General features: G+C 53.6%; 2 protein-coding genes across 4 annotated transcripts; both read left to right on the forward strand.

The window, feature by feature from the left end:
• Window positions 1-7,047: 7,047 nt before the first annotated feature.
• Window positions 7,048-9,704, forward strand: LOC137474927 (acrosin-like). The gene is made up of 5 exons (XM_068191986.1): window positions 7,048-7,202; window positions 7,330-7,590; window positions 7,967-8,232; window positions 8,435-8,580; window positions 9,235-9,704. Exons 1-5 carry the CDS (start codon window positions 7,132-7,134, stop codon window positions 9,598-9,600), a joined length of 1,110 nt encoding a protein of 369 aa, XP_068048087.1. The 5' UTR covers window positions 7,048-7,131; the 3' UTR covers window positions 9,601-9,704.
• Window positions 9,705-10,435: 731 nt separating this feature from the next.
• ARSA (arylsulfatase A) lies at window positions 10,436-26,731 on the forward strand. Of its 3 annotated transcripts, XM_068191988.1 has the most exons (8): window positions 10,436-10,775; window positions 11,856-12,096; window positions 17,581-17,799; window positions 19,233-19,402; window positions 21,843-21,967; window positions 23,215-23,342; window positions 25,101-25,203; window positions 25,324-25,653. In XM_068191988.1, the coding sequence occupies exons 1-8, from the start codon at window positions 10,522-10,524 to the stop codon at window positions 25,629-25,631; spliced, it is 1,548 nt and encodes a 515-aa protein (XP_068048089.1). In that variant the 5' UTR covers window positions 10,436-10,521; the 3' UTR covers window positions 25,632-25,653. The 3 variants fall into 3 exon arrangements, with proteins under 3 accessions (XP_068048089.1, XP_068048088.1, XP_068048090.1); XM_068191987.1 differs by lacking the exon at window positions 23,215-23,342 and having other exon boundaries at window positions 25,324-26,731; XM_068191989.1 differs by lacking the exons at window positions 23,215-23,342; window positions 25,101-25,203.
• The last annotated feature ends 15 nt before the right edge of the window (window positions 26,732-26,746 follow it).

Here is a 26,746-nt window from a genome sequence, read left to right on the forward strand (position 1 = left end):
CGGCCGGCGGGACAGCGGGGACAGCCCGGGCACCCAGGGGACAGCGGGGACAGCCCGGGCACCCAGGGGACAGCCCGGGCACCCAGGGGACAGCGGGGACAGCCCGGGCACCCACCGGGATAGTCCGGAGCTCCCACCAGGACCCAGGGGGACAGCCCGGGACGTCCCCCGGCCGCGGGGCACTGCCAGTGGGAACGGGGCACAGGGGCGCACAGGCGACTGCGGGTGACAGGGAGGATGTGGCGTGTCCAGCTCCGGGGTCAGTGCCCGGCTCTGGGGTCAGTGGGGTCAGTGCCCGGCTCCGGGGTCAGTGCCTGGCTCTGGGGTCAGTGGGGTCCGTGCCCAGCTCCGGGGTCAGTGCCTGGCTCTGGGGTCAGTGGGGTCCGTGTCCAGCTCCGGGGTCAGTGTCCGGCTCTGGGGTCAGTGGGGTCCGTGCCCAGCTCCGGGGTCAGTGTCCGGCTCTGGGGTCAGTGGGGTCCGTGCCCAGCTCCGGGGTCAGTGCCCGGCTCTGGGGTCAGTGGGGTCAGTGCCCAGCTCCGGGGTCAGTGCCCGGCTCTGGGGTCAGTGCCAGCTCCGGACGCGCTGCCCGGCCCTATCGGGAGTGCAGGAAACACCTTGGCGGGACCGGGATTGTCCCTTCCTGTGGGACCCGGGCGGGGACAGACCCGGCACGGGGACAAACCCGACAGCACGGCCGGGACAGAGGGACACGGGGACAGAGGGACACGGGGACAGAGGGACACGGGGACAGAGGGACACGGGGACAGGCGGTGCCCCGGCTGTGGCGCTCGCTGTGGCACTGCCCCGGCCAGGCGTGGGTGGGGACACAATGGGGCAGTGCCGGAGCTGGGCGGGGACAAGGGGACAAGGTCACAGCTCCTGCCGGGCACAGGGCCAGCTCACAGCGCTGTCACCCTTGGCACGGAAGGAGGGACTCACCCCCTCTCACACCGCTGCCCGCCCCGCGTGTCCCCATGTCCCCTCCCCCTGTCCCCTGCGTGTCCCCAGACCCCTCCAGCTGCCCTTCTTGGCTGTCCCCATCCCCACTTTTCCTGTCCCTGCTGGATGTCCCCATCCCCCTTTTCCTGTCCCCCCTGGATGTCCCCACCCCCCCTTTTCCTGCTGTCTCCGATGTCCCCAAGCCCTCCCTGCCCTGGTGTACCCCTCCAGCTGTCCCCTGCCCCCTCATGTGTCCCCACACCTCCTTTTCCTGCTCCCCCCATGTGTCACTGTCACCTATCATGTCCCTATTTGTGTTCCTGTACCCCTCCCCTTCCCCGTGTGTGTCCCCATCCCCTCCACATTGTCCCCATGTGTGTCCCTGTCCCCCACGATATCCTGTGTGTCTGTGCCCTGCCCCGTCCCCCCTCTGTGTCTCCATGCACATCCCTGTCCCCTCACTGTGTCCCCATCCCCTCCACCCTGTCCCCATGCCTGTCCCTGTCCCCCTACCCTGTCCCCATGTGCGTCCCTGTCCCCCCTATCCTGTCACCAGGCACGTCCCTGTCCCTCTTGCGTGTCCCCATGTGCGTCCCTGTCCCCATCCACCCTCCCTCCCGCCCCAGCCCTGCCTGACAATTGCCCCCACTTCTGTCACCGGAGCTGTCCCAGGGCTCGGGGACAGAGGGGACACATCCACCCCTGGGACAGCTCTCCAGCATTCCCGGGAATTTGTGTCCCTTCCTCCTCTGTCCAACCTCACCATTGTCACCCCTGGGCTCAGGAACAGCACCCGGGTTTGTCCTTTGGCCTGGTTTGGATCTGGAGATTTTGTTGGGATTTTTTTGGGATTTTTTTACCTCACAGAGGGGAAATGTCCCAGATTTCCTTCCGGAGAGCCAAGGAGGCGCCATTCTCCGCAGGCTGCCCTGTCCCCCAAATTCCAGGCGTTCTCCAAGGAGCCAGGACAATTCCAGCAGCCCCACGGAGCTGGGAACAAATCCCACTGGGACAGCAGGAATGGGGCCAGACCCTCACGTGGGAGTGGGATCGGGAATGGGGACTGGGATGGGGAATGGGATCAGGAATGGGAATGGGATCAGGATCGGGAACTGGATCAAGAGTGAGATCGGGAATGGGATCAGGAACGGGATTGAGAGTGAGATCGGGAACAGGACTGGGAATGAGATCAGGATCGGGAATGAGACTGAGAGTGAGGTTGGGTATGGGATCAGGAATGGGATTGGGAGTGGGAATGGAGAACAGAATTGGGAGTGAGATCAGGAACAGGATTAAGAATGGGATCCGGAATGAGATGAGGAACAGGATCAGGAATGGGATCAGGAACAAGAAGAGGAACAGGATGGAGAGTGTGATCAGGAATGGGACCAGGAACAGAATCAGGAATAGCTCCCAGCCCTGGGAATTCCTGCTTGGGAAAACAGCCCAACAGGGAGGGAATGGGATAGAAGAGGAAAAGAGGGATATGGGGCAGTGCCAGGAATATGGGATGATGCTGGCTGCTCCTTCCAGCCCATCCCATCCCGCTGGAAAATCCCAAAGCCAGGATCTCTGACTTCCTGGGACTCCCCCAAGCATGGCCACAGAAGTGGGAAAGGAGCCAGAGCTGCCCAGAGCCAGGGGAGGTTTCTCCTTGGAACACCAGGATATCCCAAATTCAGGAACGGAGCTGAGGAGGTTCCACGGGCACTCAGCCCATGGAAAGGAAGGGCCAGGATGGCCCTGGGAGAGAAGGAGAATCCCAAAATCCAGTGGGACATGGGGACAGGAGGACAGAGCTGGGATGAGCCCAGCTGGGATCAGAGCCGGGATCAGAGCCCGGATTTGGGATCTCCTTGGAGCCATCATTTCACACCTCTGCACCCAATCCCACTTGGCTGTCCATAGGAAACCCTGGATGTTTTCCAGGTTCCCCTGCCCATTCCACATCCTGGATCCCTGCTGTCCCTCCATGGCCATTCCTGCACATCCAGCACCGACCTGGTGGCCCAAACCAGCCCTGAAGTGGCCACACCAGGCTGGGCTCTGGTGTTCCCCCAGCAGGAGGTGCAGCCGCCTCTTCCTGGAACTCCCGGTGCCAGAGCAGCTGCTGTGGGATCAGGAATGTTGGATCCTTCCTGGCTGGCAGCCGGAGTTTTGCTGGGAGCATGGATCCCACTAGAATCCCTCTGATCCTGCTGGGTTCCCTCTGATCCTGCCTGGATTCCTCTGGGCATTCCTCTGATCCCATCAGGCATCCCTCTGATCCCACCGGGATCTCTTGGATCCTGCCTGGATCTTGCCCAGGCACACAGTCAGGGCTGGCAGCTCCCAGGAAAATCCCCCTTCCACGCCCATATCCCGCATTCCCAGCTCCTGCTGTGAAGAATTCCAGGTGTTCCCTGGGCACCTGGATCTGGGGAAAATCCAGGCAGGATTTGGGCAGAGTCTGCACAGGATCTGAGCAGGATCCAGGAAAGATCCAGGCAGGTTCTGGGACAGGATCCAGGAAAGATCCAGCAGGACCTAGGCAGGGTCTGGGACAGGATCCAGGCAGGTTCCGGGACAGAGTTTGGTCAGGATTCGGAAAAGATCCAGGCAGGTTCTGGGAAGGATCCAGGAAAGGTCCAGGCAGGTTCTGGGACAGGATCCAGGCAGATTTTAGGACAGGGTTTGGTCAGGATTCAGAAAAGATCCAGGCAGGTTCTGGGAAGGATCCAGGAATGATCCAGGCAAGGCCCAGGCAGATTCTGGGACAGGATTTGGTCAGGATTCAGGAAAGATCCAGGCAGGGTCTAGGCAGGTTTTGGGACAGGGTTTGGTCAGGATTTGGAAAAGATCCAGGCAGAATCTAGGAAAGATCCAGGCAGGGTTTAGGACAGGACCCAGAGAAGATCCAGGCAGGAGCCGGGGAAGGCCCAGGCAGGCTCGGCTCAGGTCACCACCAACCCCTGCAGGGCTGGCTCAGGCCGTCCCCACGCAGGTGGCCCTCACCAGGTGACACACAGGGGACAGAGCCCATGTCCCTTCACAGGCAGCCCCACACTGCCGGGAATACCGGGAAAACCCCATCTAGCCACTCCCATAAATCCCGGGAATACCCCACCCAGCTGCCCCCTAAATCACAGGATAACCCCATTCAGCTGCACCCTAAATCTTGGGATAAACCCATTCAACTGCACCCCTAAATCCCGGGATAACCCAATCCAGCCGCTCCCAAAAATCCCAGGATAACCCTATCCAGCTGCACCCTAAATCACAGGATAACCCCATCCAGCTGCACCCCTAAATCCCAGGATAACCCTATCCAGCTGGCCCCTAAATCACAGGATAACCCTATCCAGCTGGCCCCTAAATCACAGGATAACCCCATCCAGCTGCACCCCTAAATCACAGGATAACCCCATCCACCTGCACCCCTAAATCCCAGGATAACCCCATTCAGCTGCCCCCTAAATCACAGGATAACCCCATCCAGCTGCACCCCTAAATCCCAGGATAACCCCATTCAGCTGCCCCCTAAATCCCAGGATAACCCTATCCAGCTGGCCCCTAAATCCCAGGATAACCCCATCCAGCTGCACCCCTAAATCCCAGGATAACCCCATTCAGCTGCCCCCTAAATCACAGGATAACCCCATCCAGTTGCACCCTAAATCTCGGGATAAACCCATTCAGCTGCACCCCTAAATCCCAGGATGACCCCACCCAGCCGCTCCCCTGGGTCCCAGGCTGGATTTTAGGAAGAGGATTTTCCCCCAGGGCGCTGCCCGGGTTCCCCAGGGAATGGCGACATTCCCAAGGCTGCCAGAGCTCCAAGCGGGATTTCAGGGTGTCTGCGCAGGGCCGGGAGTTGGATTCTGATCCTCTTAGGTACTTCCAGCTCGGGATTTCCGTAATCCCGGGATTCTGCCCCAAAACGGGGAGGAGGGACCCGCCAGCCATGGATTTGCTGCCCCCTAGAGCGGGCAACGGAGCTGGAACCTCGGGAAATCCAGGGAATTCCAAGCCCTGCACCCGGGCAGGAACAACTTCCCAGCGCCGGGAATTGTCGGGATGGAAAGCGGCTCTTCCCAAAAGGATTTGGGAATTCTGGCCGCCACCAAACTCCCGGCACAAGGGATGCTGTGCCCGCTCCAGGCTTCCCTGGGCAAGGAAAACCTGGAAATGTGGGAGAGGATCCGTCAAAGATCCCTTCTGGGAGGAGGTGGGAATGGTCGGCCCGGGGGAGAGGAGGCTCGGGGGGATTTTAGCCGTGGATAGCAGGATGGGGAAAGAGGGGAAAATTCTTCTCAGCACTACCCAGTGATGGCAGAAATTAAAATAAAACACCCCAAAACTTAAAAAACTCCACCCCAAAACACCACCAGGAACACAAGAAATCAGTACAGGCACACAGAGAAATTGTGGGATGTTCAAAGTCTTCGGGAATATCCAAAATCCTGCTCGTGCAGGATTTATGGGTGCGGCCGGATGGGTTTATCCCGTGATTTAGGGGTGCAGCTGGTGGGGTTATCCCAGCTGGATGGGTTTATCCCGGGATTTAGGGGGCAGCTGGATGGGGTTATCCCAGCTAGATGGGTTTATCCCGTGATTTAGGGGTGCAGCTGGTGGGGTTATCCCAGCTGGATGGGGTTATCCCAGGCTTTAGGGGGCAGCTGGATGGGGTTATCCCAGCTGGATGGGGTTATCCCGGGATTTCAGGGGGCAGCTGGATGGGGTTATCCCAGCTGGATGGAGTTATCCCAGGATTTAGGGGGCAGCTGGATGGGGTTATCCCGGGATTTCAGGGGGCAGCTGGATGGGGTTATCCCAGCTGGATGGATTTATCCCGGGATTTCAGGGTGCAGCTGGTGGGGTTATCCCAGCTGGATGGAGTTATCCCGGGATTTAGGGGGCAGCTGGATGGGGTTATCCCAGCTGGATGGGGTTATCCCGGGATTTCAGGGGGCAGCTGGATGGGGTTATCCCAGCTGGATGGGTTTATCCCGGGATTTCAGGGTGCAGCTGGATGGGGTTATCCCAGCTGGATGGGGTTATCCCATGATTTAGGGGGCAGCTGGATGGGGTTATCCCAGCTGGATGGGGTTATCCCGGGATTTCAGGGGGCAGCTGGATGAGGTTATCCCAGCTGGATGGGTTTATCCCGGGATTTAGGGGCGCAGCTGGATGGGTTTATCCCAGCTGGATGGGTTTATCCCGGGATTTCAGGGTGCAGCTGGATGGGGTTTTCCCAGCTGGATGGGGTTATCCCGGGATTTCAGGGGGCAGCTGGATGGGGTTATCCCAGCTGGATGGGTTTATCCCGGGATTTAGGGGCGCAGCTGGATGGGTTTATCCCAGCTGGATGGGTTTATCCCGGGATTTCAGGGTGCAGCTGGATGGGGTTATCCCAGCTGGATGGGGTTATCCCGGGATTCCGGGGTCCGAGCTGTCCCCGGGATTGGCCCGGGCGCGCTCCAGCCTGAAGCCCCGGTGATCCCGGGCCAATTCCTGCCGCTCCCGGAGTGTCCCCGCATCCTCCCCCTGCCGGTGGCGCCGCCCGAGGCGCAGATGGAGCGGAGCAGACGCTGTCTGTGGGAAGTGGCGTCGGGAACACGCCCGGGGACAGCTCCAGCTGGCGCCTGCGGGGTGGCAGCGGCTGCGCGGGGACATCCCGGAGCCATCTGTCACCTGCAGCCTGCCCAGAACCGCCCCCAGCCCCGGAGGTTTCCGTGGGGAGCGACCCCGCCTCTGCCCGGCCCCAGGGGGAGGTGGGGAAGGATTTGGGATCGGAGTTGGGATCGGGGAGCGGCGGTGACGATGGAGCTGCCCCAAAGGGACACAAATCTTTGGGAACAGAGCTGGGATCAGGGAGAGGCGGTGACACCCGCGCGGTCCCAAAGGGACACAAATCCCCCGTGGCCCAGCCCCTCCATGGCCACTTCCCTGTTCCGAGCCCTCCCTCCTGCTGGAAACGCCCTAATTCCAGGGAAGCTGCGGCTGCCCCATCCCTGGAAGTGCCGCGGGCCGGCGGGGATGGCCCGGGCACAGCGGGAGGTGGCCGTGCCCGCGGCGCGGGTGGCACCGCGCGCTCGTTGCGGCCGCTGCCACCCCAGCGCTCCAAGGTTCCACCGCTCTGTGACATCACCGCGGCGCGGTGGCACCAGAGGGGACAGCTCTGCCCTGCCTCTGCCACCTGCGCTGGCACCGATGGCTTTGCTGGGGCTGCTCGTCCTGCTGGCCCTGGCCGGGCCCGTGTGGGCCACCTGGGACACCTGCAGGTCAGTGGCCCCGGGGGGCTCGGGGACACTCGGGGGCTTCCCCGGCACAGCTTGGGCACAGAGGAGCCCCTCGGGGTCCCTGTCCCTGCTGTCCCCGAGCAGGGCAGTGATGGCTCTGTGCTTCCAGAGGCACCTGCGGGCTCTGGCCCATGGCCTTCGACCACAGCTCCGTGGCTGCCGAATACTCGCAGGACAACGACTACAAATCCTTGGATTCTTCTGATGGCACCTCCCAGGACAAGGGTGGCTCTGGGGTCCACCCGGGGGCCTGGCCCGGTGTCATCAGCGTCCAGGCCACCCTGGAGAACGGCACGTGGCACATGTGCTCGGGGGCACTCATCCACCCCCAGTGGGTGCTCACGGTGGCCCAATGCTTCGCCAGGGCTGGGTAAGGAGGAGCAGGGGCGGGGGTGTCCCCACAGCAGGGATGGGGGTGTCCCCCAAAAGGGACAGGGAAGTCCCCAGAACAGGGTCAGGGGTGTCACCACAGCAGGGATGGGGGTGTCCCCCAAAAGGGACAGGGAAGTCCCCAGAACAGGGTCAGGGGTGTCACCACAGCAGGGATGGGGGTGTCCCCCAAAAGGGACAGGGAAGTCCCCAGAACAGGGTCAGGGGTGTCACCACAGCAGGGACGGGGGTGTCCCCATAGGACGATCAGGGATGTCCCCACAGCGCAGTGAGGTGCCCAGAGCAGGAAGGGCATTGTGCTGCTGCAGCGCCCGGCTCTGCTCCTTGTCACCCCCTCCCCATCTCCTGCTCCTCAGGGACATCTCGAGGTGGGAAGTGGTGATCGGGGCCACGGATCTGAGCCAGCCGGGCCCCGAGGCCGAGGTGCTCCAGATCAAGAGGCTCCTGGTGCACCAGGCCTACGACCCCGCCACGGCCAGGAACAACATCGCGCTGCTGGAGCTGGAGCAGCCCGTGGAGTGCAGCGACTACATCCAGCTGGGCTGCGTGCCCGACAGCTCCCTGGCCGTGCCCGAGCTGAAGACCTGCTACATGGCGGGCTGGAGAGCCACCCCGGACAGCGGTCAGTGCCCGCCCGGGGCTGGGGACGAGCTGGGGGCCACAGCGACGTGGCTGGGCTGGCCCAGGGCAGAGGCCAAAGCTGCAGGAGCCGGGCCCTCGGTGCCCAGAGCTCGGGGCAGGGACACGGAGGGTCAGGGGCACAGCCCGGCCTGGGGGCTCTGCCCAGGGAGGTGCCGGGTGCTCAGCGCTCTCTGTGCCCGCAGCCCCCGGCCCGCGCCTGGTGCTGCAGGAGGCCAAGGTGCGGCTCATGGACGTGCAGCTGTGCAACAGCAGCCGCTGGTACGGGGGGGCCGTGCACCCCCAGGACCTGTGCGCGGGGTACCCGCGGGGCGGCATCGACACCTGCCAGGTGGGGCTGGGCTGGGGCTGGGCACAGGGACCCTGAGCCAGCCACGGCCCCGTGGGACCCTCCGAGCCAGCACAGGGACCCTGAGCCCCAACACGGCCCCGTGGGACCCTCAGAGCCAGCACAGGGACCCTGAGCCCCAACACGGCCCCGTGGGACCCTCCGAGCCAGCACAGGGACCCTGAGCCCCAACACGGCCCCGTGGGACCCTCAGAGCCAGCACAGGGACCCTGAGCCCCAACACGGCCCCGTGGGACCCTCCGAGCCAGCACAGGGACCCTGAGCCCCAACACGGCCCCGTGGGACCCTCCGAGCCAGCACAGGGACCCTGAGCCCCAACACGGCCCCGTGGGACCCTCCGAGCCAGCACAGGGACCCTGAGCCCCAACACGGCCCCGTGGGACCCTCAGAGCCAGCACAGGGACCCTGAGCCCAGCATGGCCCATCCTGTCTTCTATCCCTACTTTATTCCCTTTCCCATCCATGGATCCCCGTCCGTGTCCCAGGGCTGCCACTCCCCATCCGTGGGTCCCTGTCCCAGTGTCCCCTTATCCCCAAAGCTTGGCACTGTGCTCCCCAATCCCATCCAGTGTCCCCATAACCCCGAGGTGTGGCTGTGACCCTGGCACAGCCCCTGACCCCTCTCTCCTGTCGCAGGGGGACATCGGGGGTCCCCTGGTCTGCAAGGACAACACCGGTGACTACTTCTGGCTGGTGGGACTGGCCAGCTGGGGCAAGGGCTGCGCCGGGGCCAAGCGGCCCGGGGTGTTCACCTCCACCCAGCACTTCCACACCTGGATCCAGGTGCAGATGGGGCTGCTCCCACCAGAAGCTGACGCTCCTCCACCCGAGCCCTTCCCAAGGCCAGAGGAAGAGCCAGAGGCAGACTCGGGCCATGTGGTGAATCCCAACCCCGAGGACTCGGAGGACTACACGGGGATTTCATTCCAACAACAGATCCTGGGGAAATTCCTGAACCTGCTGCTGGAGCTCCTGCAGTTCCTGAAGGGAGAGAAAGCCTGAGCAGCGGGATTAGCTGATCCAGTTCTGGCCACCATTCCCTGCCGGGGCCGTGGCTTGGGGCCAGGCCAGCCCCGTGCCCGGCGCTGCTGTGCCCTGCCCACGCTGACCCCTGCGCCCACCCCGCTGGTGAATCCAGTTTTTGTTTGAATTAGACTTGTTACAGTTCCCAGTTAGCCGCGTTGTCCAGTTCGGTCTCCTGGGAAAAACAAGGGTGGGACAATTTGGGGAAAAGAGCGGGGTTGGGCCTGGTTTGGGGGGACACGAGGGGGAGCCAGGGAGGGGAGGATGGGCCTGGAGGTGGAGAGAGGGAGAAACTTCTCCAGCCCAGGCTCCCCCAGCAGAGCCTCAGCTGTGCCAGTCCCGGGAAAAGCCCTTGAGAGGGACAGGAACGGGCACAGCTGGAGCTGCCATCCCAGAGCCCTGTGGAAGAGCTGGAGGTGTCACCCAGGGCTGGCCCCTCTGTCACCAGCTCGTGGTGACACGAGCTCTGAGGCTGCCGGGACCCATCCCACCGCTCCTGCTGTCGGAGCAGCGCCCGGGCTCTGCTCCGGGGGTCCCGGCAGTGGCACCGGAGGAACGGGCAGGGACAGATGCCAGGAGGCAGAACTGCCCTGGGCAGCGCCCAGCCCTGAGCGGGGTGGAGTCTCCTCCCTGGGGACATTCCCGAGCTGCCCAGAGCCCGTCCCGTGCTCCGCGATGTCCCTCCCTGGCACGCCCGTTCCCAGCCGCCCCATGCCGTGCCTGGCCCGGCCGCTCGCGGACTACAACTCCCAGCACGCCGCGCGGCCGCCATGTGCATCACGTGAGCGGCTCGGGCACTGCCGGCACCGCCCCGGGACGGCACCGGGACGGCCCCGGGACAGCCCCGGGACAGCACCGGGACAACACCGGGACGCGGGGGCACACGGCGAGGGCAGCGCCATGGGGCCGCAGGGCCGGTACCGCCCCTGCCTGCTGCTCCTGCTGCTGCCGCCGCTGCTGCCGCTGCCGCCCGTGCGCGCCGCCGCCGCCGCCCGGCCCAACTTCGTGCTGGTGCTGGCGGACGATCTGGGCTTCGGGGACCTGGGCAGCTACGGGCACCCCTCGTCCGCCACGCCGCACCTGGACCGGCTGGCGGCCCGCGGGCTGCGCTTCACCGACTTCTACAGCAGCGCCGCCGTCTGCAGCCCGTCCCGGTACGACCCCCGCGGCGGGAACCGGGGGGACGGGCGGGGGCGGAGCTGGGGTGTCCCGGGAGGGATGGACCCGCGGGACCCGGGAGAGACGGGGGAACAAATTTGCCGTGTCCCGGGATAAAGGGGCGGTGATGGAGCTGGGGTGTCCCGGGTTAAACGGGCGCTGATGGACGCGCGGTGTCCCGGGATAAACGGGGGGTGATGGCCCCGCGGTGTCCCGGGAGCGATGGGGGGACAAACCTCCGTGTCCCGGGAGAGGCAGAGGGATGAACCCACCGTGTCCCGGGATAGACGGGTGGTGATGAACCCGCCGTATCCCGGGATAAACCGGCAGTGATGGACCTGCGGCGTCCCGGGACAGATGGAGGGAACCCACCGTGTCCCGGGAAGGACGGGTAGTGATGACCGCGCCATGTCCCGGGAGAGACAGAGGGATAAACCTCCGTGTCCCGGGACAGACGGGCGGTGCTGCCCCCGCGGTGTCCCGGGATAAAGGGGCGGTGCTGTCCCCACGGTGCCCGGGATGACCCCGCGGTCTCCGGGACGTCCCCGGGACGGTCGGGCGGTGCTGAACCGCGGGGTCCCGGGACAGACGGGCGGTGCTGAACCGCGGTGTCCGGGATGTCCCCGCGGGGTCCCGGGACGGTCGGGCGGTGCTGTCCCCGCGGTGTCCGGGATGTCCCCGCGGGGTCCCGGGACGGTCGGGCGGTGCTGTCCCCGCGGTGTCCGGGGTGTCCCCGCGGTGTCCCGGGACAGACGGGCGGTGCTGTCCCCGCGGTGCCCGGGATGTCCCCGCGGTGTCCCGGGACGGTCGGGCGGTGCTGTCCCCGCGGGGTCCCGGGACAGACGGGCGGTGCTGTCCGCGCGGTGACCGGGATGTCCCCGCGGTGTCCCGGGACGGTCGGGCGGTGCTGTCCCCGCGGTGTCCGGGATGTCCCCGCGGGGTCCCGGGACAGACGGGCGGTGCTGTCCCCGCGGTGTCCCGGGACGGTCGGGCGGTGCTGTCCCCGCGGTGTCCCCGCGGTGTCCCCGCGGTGTCCGGCACGTCCCGCTGAGCGTGCCCGTGTCCCCGCTCCGCAGGGCCGCGCTGCTGACCGGCCGGCTGCCGGTGCGCTCCGGGATCTACCCGGGCGTGTTCGGGCCGGGCTCGCGGGGCGGGCTGCCGCTGGCCGAGGTCACGCTGGCCGAGCTGCTCAAGGCTCAGGGCTACGCCACGGCCATGGTCGGCAAGTGGCACCTGGGCTACGGCAACAACGGCTCCTTCCTGCCCGTGCACCAGGGCTTCGATGACTTCCTGGGGGTGCCCTACTCCCACGACCAGGTGAGCGCGGCTTGTGGGCGGCGGCGGCGCCGCCAGCAGCGCGGAGCTGCCGCGGGTCGGGGCTGGGCAGGGCCCGCCGGGCTGCGGACCCGGCCTCCGGCAGGCGGAGCTAGGGCCGGGCGGATAAGTCGGTTTTTAATGTTCGGTGCTGACACATTTCGAAATTCTTGACTTGAATACATGTGAAATGCCTAATGTTTAAATAAATAAATACATAAAATGTTAGAGGTGAAATATGTATAAATAAAATTTTATAAATATTGTTAAAGTGCGTATATTATATATTGTATATTATATATTATATATTATATATTATATATTATATATTATATATTATATATTATATATTATATATTATATATTATATATTATATATTATATATTATATAATGTTGTATGTTGTATGTTGTATGTTTTATATTATATACAACACAGAATGTATAATAAAATATATAATATATAATATAAAATATATAGTATATAGTATATAATATATAATAAATTATTTATAATATATAATATATAACACAGAATGTATAATATGTAATATTACATATATTATATAATATATGTAATATGTTATATATTATTTAATATATTATATTATGTGTTAAATACTATACTATATATTATATATTATAATATATATTATATTATATTATATTATATTATATTATATTATATATTTTATAGTATATTGTATATAGTATATTATATGATATATGGTATGTTGTATATAATACATATAATATCTATAATATAGAATACATTCTGTATATTATATATAATACATATATAATATATAATATATAATATATATTAATAAATGTTAATTAGAATTTTAAATAAAATATATTGCTATTTAAAATATCAATATAAAATATATTTAAAAGATAAAATATTTTTTTTAAATAAAATAGATTAATATTTCAATTTACCTGTAAAATATGAAATAAGTAATTTAATAATATACATTTTAACATATTAATTATATTATATTATATTATATTATATTATATTATATTATATTATATTTATTATATTATATTACATTATATTATATTACATTATATGACATTATATTATATGACATTATATTATATGACATTATATTATAATTTTTAATATATGTTATAATATGTATACTTATATATAAACATACTTATATATACTTATAGATATACAATATACTTATATAATATTAGATAAGTAAATTTAATATTTAATATTAAATACTATTTAATATTTATTTAAGAAATAAAGCAGGGATTTATTGCAAGGATCTCCTCATGGATCCACCTTGGGCAGCACCAGAGCCCAGCCAGGGCTGCACCCAAGATGAACCCAAATGGTCCCAAAATGCACGAGCGCTCCCGGGGGCTCTCACTGGGATCAGCTCTGCTCCATTGGCACGTTGGAGTTCATTGTCCCATTCCAGCTTTAGCCCATGCAGTCCCATCCTGCTTGTTTTTCTCTCCTCAGCCCACGTTGTTTGTGCTCCTGGGCCTGAGGTTTGGATCATTTGTCCTTGGTGCCCAGCTGGAGCAGGAATTGTTTTGTCTCCTGCTCTGTGCAGAGAGCTCACCATCCCATAATGTGAAGCCCAGACCCACACACTAAAGCAGCTCAGAGTCTGAAAATACAAAAGCCAAACCTGAGGCCTCGCACCCACGGCCCCGGGTGCCACATCCACGGGGCTCTGAAATCCCTCCAGGAATGGGAATTCCACCCCTGCCTTGGGCAGCCCATTGCCATGCCTGGAAAGCCTTTCCACGCAGGAATTGTCCCCAGCATCCGCCCCAAAGCTCCCCTGGCACAGCCTGAGGCTGTCCCCTCTTGTCCCGTCCCTTGTCCTGGACATGGAGCTCCACAGACGGACGCCGTGTTCCCTACGGAGCTTCCCGGCACCCTCTGGAGAAGGACCCAGGTGGGACCAAAGCCAAACCTGGCCCCAAAAGCTGGATTGTCCCTGGGGCCAGGGGTGCTGTGCCAACCCCACACGGATATTCCGTGGACTCAAGAGTCACACGTGGGATCTGACGCAACAAAACCCCAGACTTGGATCCGCCTGAGGTTCAGCCCATGTTTGTGCTCCGGGGGCTGAGGTTTGGATCATTTGTCCTTGGTCCCCAGCTGGAGCAGGAATGGTTTTGTCTCCTGCTCTGTGCAGAGAGCTCACCATCCCATAATACGAAGCTCAGTGTGGGGTATGAATTTGTGAATACTTAAAAACAATAGAACTATGAAAAATACACTGTAGTGAGACCCACAAAGAGTAGTTTTAGATAATTAACTTCAAAGCATTTACCGGTGTAGCAAACACCGGTAAGCCAAGAAACATTTGCAGTGTATTGTAATTAGGAAATAGTTAATTGTTCTGAGTTAATAGAAAATTATGATGTAGAAAATAGAATATAATAGAAAATAACGAGCTTTTTTAGTTACCTAAGAAATTATTAAGTAGAAAATCAGTTAATAGTTAACTTTTCTGATTGTGACGGCGTGAATTAGAACGCCTGGATTGTCCCACCCTTCACGTGAGACAATGAAATGGAAATGGAGTAAAATAGACTAAAAAAAATGAATAGAATAGAAAAAATGGAATAAAATAAAATGGAATAAAATGGAATAAAATGGAATAAAATAGAATAAAAGCTTCCAAAATGCCTAAATCACAAAATAACTTAATCCAGCAGCTCAGAGTCTGAAAACTGGGAAATCTCAAACCTCAGGCACTTCAGCCCTGCTCCTTCCCTTCCCTCTTGTCACAGCTGTCACAGGCCAGGCCACCTCCTGCACCCCCCAAAGAAAAGCCAAAGCTCTTTTCCCAAAAATAAAACTAAATTAAAAATAAATTCATAAATAAAAATGAATGAATGAATGAATAAAAATATACATAATATCTAGTGGTATAAAATGAATTAATTAATTAAAATTAATAACAGTAAATAAAATTAAAATTACGTTTAAAGATTGTTCATTTTAAAAATAAACAATAGGGACTTTTGCCTTTAAACACTTTGTCTTTAAAACAATATCCTATAAATCATAATCCATCAGCAAAGTATAAAAAAAACTTATAAAAAATAAGAAAAGCTTTGCAATAACAAAATTTCCCCTGGGTGGCTGCTGCTCATAAAAAACCCACGAGAAAACTGCTTTTTTCCTCTTACAAAAAAATCTCCATAACCTTAACAAAAGAAACTCCTCTCCCTAAATGAACTAAAAAACCCTCCTATTTTAAAAATGATAAATTAACGAAAAATTTTCAATTGTATTTCTTTACATTACCAATAAAAAATGAATTTTTTAAAAAGAAAAAATATAGTCTAAAAAATTTTATTCCAATTCTTACTACCTTATTCCCTTTTAATTGCTATTAATAAAATTTTCTTTATAAGCTTTTAAAGTTATAACCTTTTAAAGTATTTAAAGTTCTAAACCTACCTTAGCTTTCTCCTAATCCTACCTCACAACAAAAAGTAAATACATAAATAATTAAGAATTAAACAAACCAAATAATTAATAATTGTAATTAATATGTAGGTATTATTTATTATAATTATTAAATATATTAAATATTATTTCTTTATTATTGTATATGTTAATGTAGAATTTTTATAAAAATATAAATGTGAATGCATTTAATATATTAATTATTATTCATATGTTAATAGAAATATAATAAAATATTCATATATGTTTAATAACACATAATTTCATTTACTTTAAAATGTAAATAAATAATAATGAGATAATACATATATAATTAGGAATATTAATATTTATAGCTATTTAATTTTAATAAGCATCAAGTTTTTATAATTATAATTATATCTTTATTTTATATTTATATGATTGTATAAATATATAATATATAATTATTGTAAATATACATGTTAATTAATTATTATAAATATACATATTATAATTGTAGTCTAAATAAATATTTCATATAGATAGATTATACACATGTATTAATAAAATTATATGTAATTCTTATATACATTATATATAATTATTATATATAATTTATTAATAAAATACATGTAATGTAATTATAATTATATGTTATATATATATACACGTATAATTATATATATATGTATTTTATATATGTCTATATATATATTTTATGTATATATACATATAATTATATGTATAATTATATGTAATTATATCATTATATATAGTTCTATAACATTATACAATTAGAATTAAATTATTATTATTAAATTCAATCATTATTAATGATATTACAGTATATAATATAATGTAATGTAATGTAGTATAATGTAATATAATATAATAAAATATAATGTAATATAATACAATGTTATATAATATAATGTAATATAATATAATGTAATATAATATAAATTATATTACATATTATTAGCGTTTATATTATATTGTATGCAATATATAATAATATAATAATCATAATGTAATATATATGTAATATATAATATATGTAGTAGTAATAATAATATAATATATTGTATATTATATTATATATTATAATAACATATAATATAATAACATATAATAACATATAATAACATATAATATAATATAATATAATATAATATAATATTTGTTATTATATTATATTATATTATATTATATTATATTATCTGTTATTATATTATATTATAATAAATATAATATAATATAATATAATATATATTATAACATATAATATAATAAATATGATATATAATTATCTATTATGTAAATGTAATAATATAATATTAAAATATATAGTATAATTATTACTATAACTTATATTATTATATTATATTATATTATATTATATCTTATTATAACATATAATAACATAATATATAATATAATATAATATAATATAATATAATATAATATAATATAATATAATATAAAAATATATATTATATTATATTATATATTATTATAACATATAATAAATATGATATATAATTATCTATTATGTAAATGTAATAATATAATATTAAAATATATAGTATAATTATTACTATAACTTATATTATTATATTATATTATATTATATTATATTATATTATATATTATTATAACATATAATAACATAATATATAATATAATATAATATAATATAATATAATAATATATATTATATTATATTATATTATAACATATAATAAATATGATATATAATTATCTATTATGTAAATGTAATAATATAATATTACAATATATAGTATAATTATAATATTACTATAACTTGTATTATTATTATATTATATTATATTATATTAATTATATTATATTATATTATATCATATCATATTATGCTATTTATTATATTTCAGTAGTCTAATATTAAACGAATAACTTAACCCACCCTGCACAGTACACCCATAAACCACGAACACGCCACGCCCCGCCCCGCTCCCCATCGCATTCCATGGGAATCCCCCCAAAACCGACGCGCCCCGCGTGACCCGGGGCTGCCGCGTCCCGCAGGGCCCGTGCCAGAACCTGACGTGCTTTCCGCCGGACACCAAGTGCTTCGGGACGTGCGACCAGGGCGCGGTGGCGGTGCCGCTGCTGCGCGGCCGCGGCATCGTGCAGCAGCCCGTGTCCCTGCCGGGGCTGGCGCCGCTCTACGGCCGCTTCTGCCGCGACTTCATCGCCCGCTGCGCCCGCCTGCGCCGGCCCTTCCTGCTCTACTACGCGTCACACGTGCGGATGGGCGGGCAGGGAGCCGGGATGGGGAGGGGAAGGGGAAGGGAGAAGGGAGAAAGGGAACGGAGAAGGGAAAAGGGAAAAGGGAGAAGTGGAAGGGAAAAGGGAACGGGAGGGAAAAGGGACAAGTGGAAGGGAAAAGGGAAAAGGGAAAAGGGAGAAGTGGAAGGGGAAAGGGAAGGGGAGGGAAAAGGAAAGGCAATGAAAAAGGGAAAAGGGAGAAGTGGAAGGGAAAAGGGAAAGGGGAGAAGTGGAAGGGAAAAGGGAGAAGTGGAAGGGAAAAGGGAAGGGGAGGGAAAAGGAAAGGCAATGAAAAAGGGAAAAGGGAAAAGGGAGAAGTGGAAGGGAAAAGGGAAGGGGAGGGAAAAGGGGGAAGTGGAAGGGAAAAGGGAAGGGAAGGGAAAAGGAAAGGCAATGAAAAAGGGAAAAGGGAGAAGTGGAAGGGAAAAGGGAAAAGGGAAAAGGGAGAAGTGGAAGGGAAAAGGGAAGGGGAGGGAAAAGGAAAGGGAAAAGGGAAAAGGGAGAAGGGAGAAGTGGAAGGGAAAAGGGAAGGGGAGGGAAAAGGGAAAGGAAAAGGAAAGGGGGAAGGGAAGAGGGGGAAGGGAAGGGAAAAGGAAAAAAGGGAGGGGAAGGGAAAAGGGAAGGGAAAAGGGAGGGAAGGGGAGGGAAAAGGGGAAAGAGGCAGGGAAAAGGAGAAGGAAAAAGGGAGGAGGAAGGGGGAAGCAGAAGGGAAGGTAAAATGGAAAAGAAAAGGAAAGGGGGAAGGGAAAATGGGGAAGGGGAGGGAAGAGGAAAAGCGAAAAGGAGAAGGCAAAAGAGAAGGGGAGGGAAAAGGGAAAATAAAAGGGAAAAGGGGAGAGGGAAGCGGAAAAGGGGAGGGGAAGGGAAAGGGGGAAGGGAAAAGAGAAGGGGAGGGAAAAGGGAAAATAAAAGGGAAAAGGAGAGAGGGAAAGGGAAAAGGGGAGGGGAAGGGAAAGGGGGAAGGGAAAAGAGAAGGGGAGGGAAAATGGGGAAAGGGAGGGAAGGAAAGAGGGGAAGGGAAAGGGAAAAGGGAAGGGGAGGGAAAAGGGGGAAGATAACGGAAGAGGGGGGACGGAAAAGGGAAGGGAGCCCGAGTCCCATGGTGAGAACAGGGAAACATCTCCCCTCCTGCCACCCCAAAATCTGCTCCTGGATAACCTGGGCCTGCTAGTCCCAATCCTATCAGGACGGTGCTTTCAGGCTGCTGCTTCCTGGACCCTTCCCCTCTTCCCTGTGCCATCCCCAGGGAAAGCTTCCCAGCCCGGAGCTCCCCGTTGTGCCACCGCTGAGACTCGGGGACAAACCTCCTCTCGGCCGGTGGCTTTTGTCACCTCCGCGGTGACAACAGGCCGGCGTGCCGGCTGTCCCGGCAGGCTGCAGCTGATCCCGGTGCCCTCTCCCTCTCCCAGCACACGCACTACCCGCAGTTTGCCAGCCGGGAATTCGCGGGCACGACGCGCCGAGGACCCTTCGGGGACGCCCTGGCCGAGTTCGATGGCGCGGTGGGACAGCTGCTGCAGGCCCTGCAGGACAACGGCCTGGAGAACTCCACGCTGGTGTTCGTCACCTCCGACAACGGGTGAGGGGCTGGCACGGGGCAGGGGGGCACGGCTGGCACGGGGCACCCGTGTGGCACTGCCCGGTGTCACCCCCGGTCCTGCTCTGGAGGGGACACGGGGTGTGAGCTCGGTGTTCTGTGACACAAACATCCCTGGGGCTGGTCAGGTGTGTGACACCCCCAAATGTCACCCAGGGGTTGGGTCAGGTGTGTGACACACCCCAAATGTCACCCAGGGGTTGGGTCAGCAATGTGACACCCCCAAATGTCACCCAGGGGTTGGGTCAGCAGTGTGACACCCCCAAATGTCACCCAGGGTTTGGGTCAGCAGTGTGACACCCCCAAATGTCACTCAGGGGTTGGGTCAGGTGTGTGACACCCCCAAATGTCACTCAGGGGTTGGGTCGGGTGTGTGACACCCCCAAATGTCACCCATGGGTTGAGTCAGGTGTGTGACACACCCCCAAATGTCACCCAGGGGTTGGGTCGGGTGTGTGACACCCCCAGATGTCACCCAGGGGTTGGGTCAGGTGTGTGACACCCCCAAATGTCACCCAGGGGTTGGGTCAGGTGTGTGACACCCCCAAATGTCACCCAGGGGTTGGGTCAGCAGTGTGACACCCCCAAATGTCACCCAGGGGTTGGGTTAGGTGTGTGACACCCCCAAATGTCACCCAGGGGTTGGGTCAGGTGTGTGACACCCCAAATGTCACCCAGGGGTTGGGTCAGGTGTGTGACACCCCCAAATGTCACCCAGGGGTTGGGTCAGCAGTGTGACACCCCCAAATGTCACCCAGGGGTTGGGTCAGGTGTGTGACACCCCCAAATGTCACCCAGGGGTTGGGTCAGCAGTGTGACACCCCCAAATGTCACCCAGGGGTTGGGTCAGGTGTGTGACACCTCCAAATGTCACCCAGGGGTTGGGTCAGGCGTGTGACACCCCCAAATGTCACCCAGGGGTTGGGTCAGGTGTGTGACACCCCAAATGTCACCCAGGGGTTGGGTCAGCAGTGTGACACCCCCAAATGTCACCCAGGGGTTGGGTCAGCAGTGTGACACCCCCAAATGTCACTCAGGGGTTGGGTCAGCAGTGTGACACCCCCAAATGTCACCCAGGTGTTGGGTCAGGTGTGTGACACCTCCAAATGTCACCCAGGGGTTGGGTCAGGTGTGTGACACACCCCAAATGTCACCCAGGGGTTGGGTCAGCAGTGTGACACCCCCAAATGTCACCCAGGGGTTGGGTCAGGCGTGTGACACCCCAAGTGTCACCCAGGGGTTGGTCAGGTGTGTGACACCCCCAAATGTCACTCAAGGGTTGGGTCAGGTGTGTGACACCCCCAAATGTCACCCAGGGGTTGGGTCAGGTGTGTGACACCCCCAAATGTCACCCAGGGGTTGGGTCAGGTGTGTGACACACCCCAAATGTCACCCAGGGGTTGGGTCAGCAGTGTGACACCCCCAAATGTCACCCAGGGGTTGGGTCAGGTGTGTGACACCCCAAATGTCACCCAGGGGTTGGGTCAGGTGTGTGACACCCCCAAATGTCACCCAGGGGTTGGGTCAGCAGTGTGACACCCCCAAATGTCACCCAGGGGTTGGGTCAGGTGTGTGACACCCCCAAATGTCACCCAGGGGTTGGGTCAGCAGTGTGACACCCCCAAATGTCACTCAGGGGTTGGGTCGGGTGTGTGACACCCCCAAATGTCACCCAGGGGTTGGGTCAGGTGTGTGACACCCCAAATGTCACCCAGGGGTTGGGTCAGGTGTGTGACACCCCCAAATGTCACCCAGGGGTTGGGTCAGGCGTGTGACACCCCAAATGTCACCCAGGGGTTGGGTCAGGTGTGTGACACACCCCCAAATGTCACCCGGGGGTTGGGTCAGCAGTGTGACACACCCAAATGTCACTCAGGGTTGGGTCAGCAGTGTGACACCCCCAAATGTCACCCAGGGGTTGGGTCAGGTGTGCGACACCCCCAAATGTCACCCGGGGGTTGGGTCAGGTGTGTGACACACCCCAAATGTCACTCAGGGTTGGGTCAGCAGTGTGACACCCCCAAATGTCACCCAGGGGTTGGGTCAGCAGTGTGACACCCCCAAATGTCACCAAGGGGTTGGGTCAGGTGTGTGACACCCCCAAATGTCACCCAGGGGTTGGGTCAGCAGTGTGACACCCCCAAATGTCATCAGAGGGGTTGGGTCAGGTGTGTGACACCCCCAAATGTCCCCAAACGCTTGTGCCAGGCGTGTGACACCCCAAATGTCTCCCGGGCTTTGTGCCAGGCGTGTGTGACACCCCCAAAGTCCCGCGGGTCCCTCTGTGCGGTGGCCCCGCTGTGGGGTGCCCCTCTCGGGTGTGTCACAGCCCGTGGCAGGGTCCCCCTGGCAGCGGGCCACCCTTGTCCCTGGCAGGGCCAGCTGGCCCTGGCGCCTGGTGACGGCGTGTCCTTGTCCCCAGCCCCTCCACCATGCGCATGGCACGCGGGGGCAGCGCCGGCCACCTCAAGTGCGGCAAGGGCACGACCTACGAGGGCGGCATGAGGGAGCCGGCCCTGGCCTATTGGCCGGGCAGGATCGCGCCAGGTGAGCCGGGCTGGGCTGGGACAGACCCGGGACAAATCCAGGGTAAACCCGGGAAAAACCTGGGTCAGACCCAGGACAAATCCAGGATAACTGGGGACAAACTGGGGACAAGCCTGGGATGAACCCAGGATAAACCTGGGCCGAATCCAGGATAAACCCGGGCCAGACCTGAGACAAACCCAGGACAGACCCGGGACAAACCTGGGCCAAATGCAGGATAAACTGGGGACAAACTGGGGCCAAACCCGGGACAGACCCGGGAAAAACCTGGGCCAAACCTGGGCCAAATCCAGGATAAACCTGGGCCAAATTCAGGATAAACCTGGGCCAAAGCCAGGATAAACCCAGGCCAGTCCTGAGACAAAGCTAGGACAAACCTGGGCCAAATCCAGGACAAACCTGGGCCAAATCCAGGATAAACCTGGGCCAAATTCAGGATAAACCTGGGCCAAATCCAGGATAAACCCGGGCCAGTCCTGAGACAAAGCTAGGACAAACCTGGGCCAAATCCAGGATAAACCTGGGCCAGTCCTGGGACAAACCTAGGACAAACCTGGGCCAAACCCAGGATAAACCTGGGCCAAATCCAGGATAAACCCAGGCCAAATCCATGATAAACCCGGGCCAGTCCTGGGACAAACCTAGGCCAAACCTGGGCCAAACCCAGGATAAACCTGGGCCAGTCCTGGGACAAACCTAGGACAAACCTGGGCCAAATCCAGGATAAACCTGGGCCAGTCCTGGGACAAACCTAGGACAAACCTGGGACAAACCTAGGACAAACCTGGGCAAAATCCAGGATAAACCTGGGCCAGTCCTGGGACAAACCTAGGACAAACCTGGGCCAAATCCAGGATAAACCCGGGCCAGTCCTGGGACAAACCTAGGCCAAACCTGGGACAAACCTGGGCCAAATCCAGGATAAACCTGGGCCAGTCCTGGGACAAACCTAGGACAAACCTGGGACAAACCTTGGCCAGACCTGGGACAAACCAGGGACAAACCTTGGCCAGACCTGGGACAAACCTAGGCCAAACCCAGGCCAGACCCGGGTCAAACTCAGGACAAACCCAGGCCAAACCCGGGACAAACCCGGGACAGACTCGGGCCAAACTCAGGACAAACCCGGGACAAACCTGGGACAAACCCGGGACAGACTCGGGCCAAACTCAGGACAAACCCGGGACAAACCCGGGACAAACCCGGGCCAAACCCGGGCCAGCGGGGTCACGCTGTTGCCGTGGCAGGGGTGACCCACGAGCTGGCCAGCACGCTGGACATCCTGCCCACGCTGGCGGCCCTGGCTGGCGCTGCCCTGCCCGAGGTGGCCCTGGACGGCTTCGACCTGAGCCCGCTGCTCTTCGGCTCGGGGAAGGTGAGCCCTGCTGGCCTCCGTGTGCACAAGTGCTGGGGCTTGTCCGCTTATTTAAAGCTATTCAGAGTGGTTTAAAGGAATCGATTTACACTGTGAATAGTAAATAGTAACAGCTGTATAATAATAATAATAGTAATAACTCGGATTTTTCCGTGCACAAAAGCTGATTTTTATTAGTTTATCTCAAGTCAATTATAAATAAGAATTGAAAAAATATAATATAATATAATATAATATAATATAATATAATATAATATAATATAATATAATATAATATAATATAATATAATATATAATTGATATAATATAATAATATAATATAATATAATATAATATAATATAATATAATATATTATTATAATAATAACCCAGATTTTTCATGCAGAAAAGCTGATTTTTATTAATTTATTTAAAATAAATCATAATGATTATAATTTATTATTATTATTATATTAAATTATCATATATTATCAATTAACAATGATAATTATATTATAATATTTAATACCGATCTAATAATATTTTTAATATTTTTAATATTTTAAATACATTTTAAATATTTAAAAATATATTTTATGATATATGATATTTTTATTATATATTTTATAATTTATTTTATTGTATCTTTTATAATGTATTTTATAATATTTTATAATATTTCAAATGTATTTAAAATTATGTTTTAGGATATATTGTATGATCTATTTTATGATATTTTTATATCTTTTATAATTTCTTTTATAGTACCTTTTGTAATGTATTTTATGTAATACGATATAGTATGATATAGTATGATAATATAATATAAGTATCATACTATATCATATCACATTATATCATACCACATTATATCGTATTATATTATATTATATTATATTATATTATATTATATTATATTATATATATTATATTATATTATATTATATTATATTATATTACATTATTATACGATTTGATATTATACAGTATAGCATGATAGAATACGATATAATATTACATTACATTATTATACGATATGATATTATACAGTATAGCATGATAGAATACGATATAATATAATGTAATGCGATATAATGCGATATAATACGATATAAAGTGATATAATATGATATAGGATGATACTATTCATATCATATCATATATCATATCATATCATATCATATCTTATCATACGATATAACATAACCTGGAGGAGCAGGAGCAGCCGGGACGCGGCTGGCGGCGGGCACGGAGCTGCCAGCCCTGGGTGCGCCCCGTCCCGGCTGCTCCTGCTCCTCCAGGTTATGTTATATCGTATGATAAGATATGATATGATATGATCATATCATATGATATGAGCCCTGCGAGCTCCGTGCCCGCTGCCAGCCGTGTCCCGGCTGCCCTGCGAGCTCCGTGCCCGCCGCCAGCCGTGTCCCGGCTGCCCTGCGAGCTCCGTGCCCGCCGCCAGCCGTGTCCCGGCTGCCCTGCGAGCTCCGTGCCCGCCGCCAGCCGCGCCCCGGCTGCCCTGCGAGCTCCGTGCCCGCCGCCAGCCGTGTCCCGGCTGCCCTGCGAGCTCCGTGCCCGCCGCCAGCCGTGTCCCGGCTGCCCTGCGAGCTCCGTGCCCGCCGCCAGCCGCGCCCCGGCTGCCCTGCGAGCTCCGTGCCCGCCGCCAGCCGTGGCCCGGCTGCCCTGCGAGCTCCGTGCCCGCCGCCAGCCGTGCCCCGGCCGCGGGCTCGGGGCTGCCGGGGCCGCGGGCGGCGCTGACGCCGCTGTCCGCAGAGCCCCCGCCGCGCCGTGTTCTTCTTCCCGCCGGCCCCCGACCCCCTGCACGGCCCCTTCGCCGTCCGCCTGGGCAAGTACAAGGCGCACTACTTCACCCAAGGTCAGCGCTTGCGTTTGGGGGGTTTTGGGGGGATCTTTTTATGGGGGGTGTTTTGGGAAGGGCTCCGGCTGCGCGGAGCTCCGGCAGAAGGCTGCGAGCTGAGCCGGGGGCGCTGCTCAGGTTCCTTCCACAGCGGCACCACCCCGGACCAGGCGTGCCACGGGCTGACCCCGCTGACCCCGCACCTGCCCCCGCTGCTCTTCGACCTGGAGGCCGACCCCGCGGAGAACTACGACCTGCTGCAGGGCCGGCCGGGCCCCGAGGTGCTGCAGGCGCTCAAGGACATCACCCTGCAGAAGGTGCTGCTGGAGCAGCGCCTGCAGTTCGGGGAGAGCCAGATCGGGAAGGGCCAGGACCCCGCGCTGCAGCCCTGCTGCGCCCCCAGCTGCAGCCCCAAACCTTCCTGCTGCCGCTGCTCCCCGCAGTGACACCCCAAAGGCGCCTGGCCCCGTCCCAGATAACCCAGCTCAGCCTCGGGGCTGCCCCACGGCTCGGGGACCCCTTGGACTGGCGGGGAGCTGGGGTGGAACGGGAGCAGGGAGACCCCAAAAAAGCAGGGCCCCGTGCTCCGTGTGGGATGTTCCAGGGGAGGCCTTGGGCAGGATCCTGACCCGTTCCAGGGTCCCTGACCCGTTCCAGGATCCCTGACCCGTTCCAGGGTCCCTGACCCGTTCTAGGATCCCTGACCCGTTCCAGGATCCCTGACCCGTTCCAGGGTCCCTGACCCGTTCCAGGATCCCTGACCCGTTCCAGGGTCCCTGACCCGTTCCAGGATCCCTGACCCGTTCCAGGGTCCTGACGCGTTCCCGGAGGGTCACCACGCTCCAGCACCTTCCCCAGGGCCAGGACAGCTCTTTGGAGCCGCGATCCCGCTGGAGCAGAGGGAATGTCCCAAATCCAGGGATCCCAACTGGGGCCGAGGGCACAGCGGGGGGAGTGGGATGAGGGGTCAGAGACACGAGCTGGTGACAGAGGGGACAGCCCTGGGTGGCACCTCCAGCTCCTCCACAGGGCTCTGGGATGGCAGCTCCAGCTGTGCCCGTTCCTGTCCCTCTCAAGGGCTTTTCCCGGGACTGGCACAGCTGAGGCTCTGCTGGGGGAGCCTGGGCTGGAGAAGTTTCTCCCTCTCTCCACCTCCAGGCCCATCCTCCCCTCCCTGGCTCCCCCTCGTGTCCCCCCAAACCAGGCCAAACCCCACCCTTTCCCCACCCTTGTTTTTCCCGGGAGACTGAACAGGGCTGATAATGTGCATAGTGGGTGTGTGATTTTGGCCACGGGAATCATGTTTTGCAGTAGCTGGGAGTGGGGCAAGTCCAGGACCCCAGGGCAATGACACTGGCAGTGTGCCCCCCTCTCACTTTCATGGACAAGGGCATTATTTCCAGGATAAAACGTGGTAGGGTGTTGTCAGAGGATTTCCATGTAAATCACTGCTTTGTCTTACACCTTTTCTAATTAATATTGCTGCAAATAATTGTTTGATTCCTAATCTCATGGCTGTTTGCAGTAAATTGTTTCTAACCCCTGATCTTTGCCTTTTGTG

The sequence above is a fragment of the Anomalospiza imberbis genome, chromosome 5 (assembly GCF_031753505.1).
Source record: "Anomalospiza imberbis isolate Cuckoo-Finch-1a 21T00152 chromosome 5, ASM3175350v1, whole genome shotgun sequence".
Classification (NCBI taxonomy): domain Eukaryota; kingdom Metazoa; phylum Chordata; class Aves; order Passeriformes; family Viduidae; genus Anomalospiza; species Anomalospiza imberbis.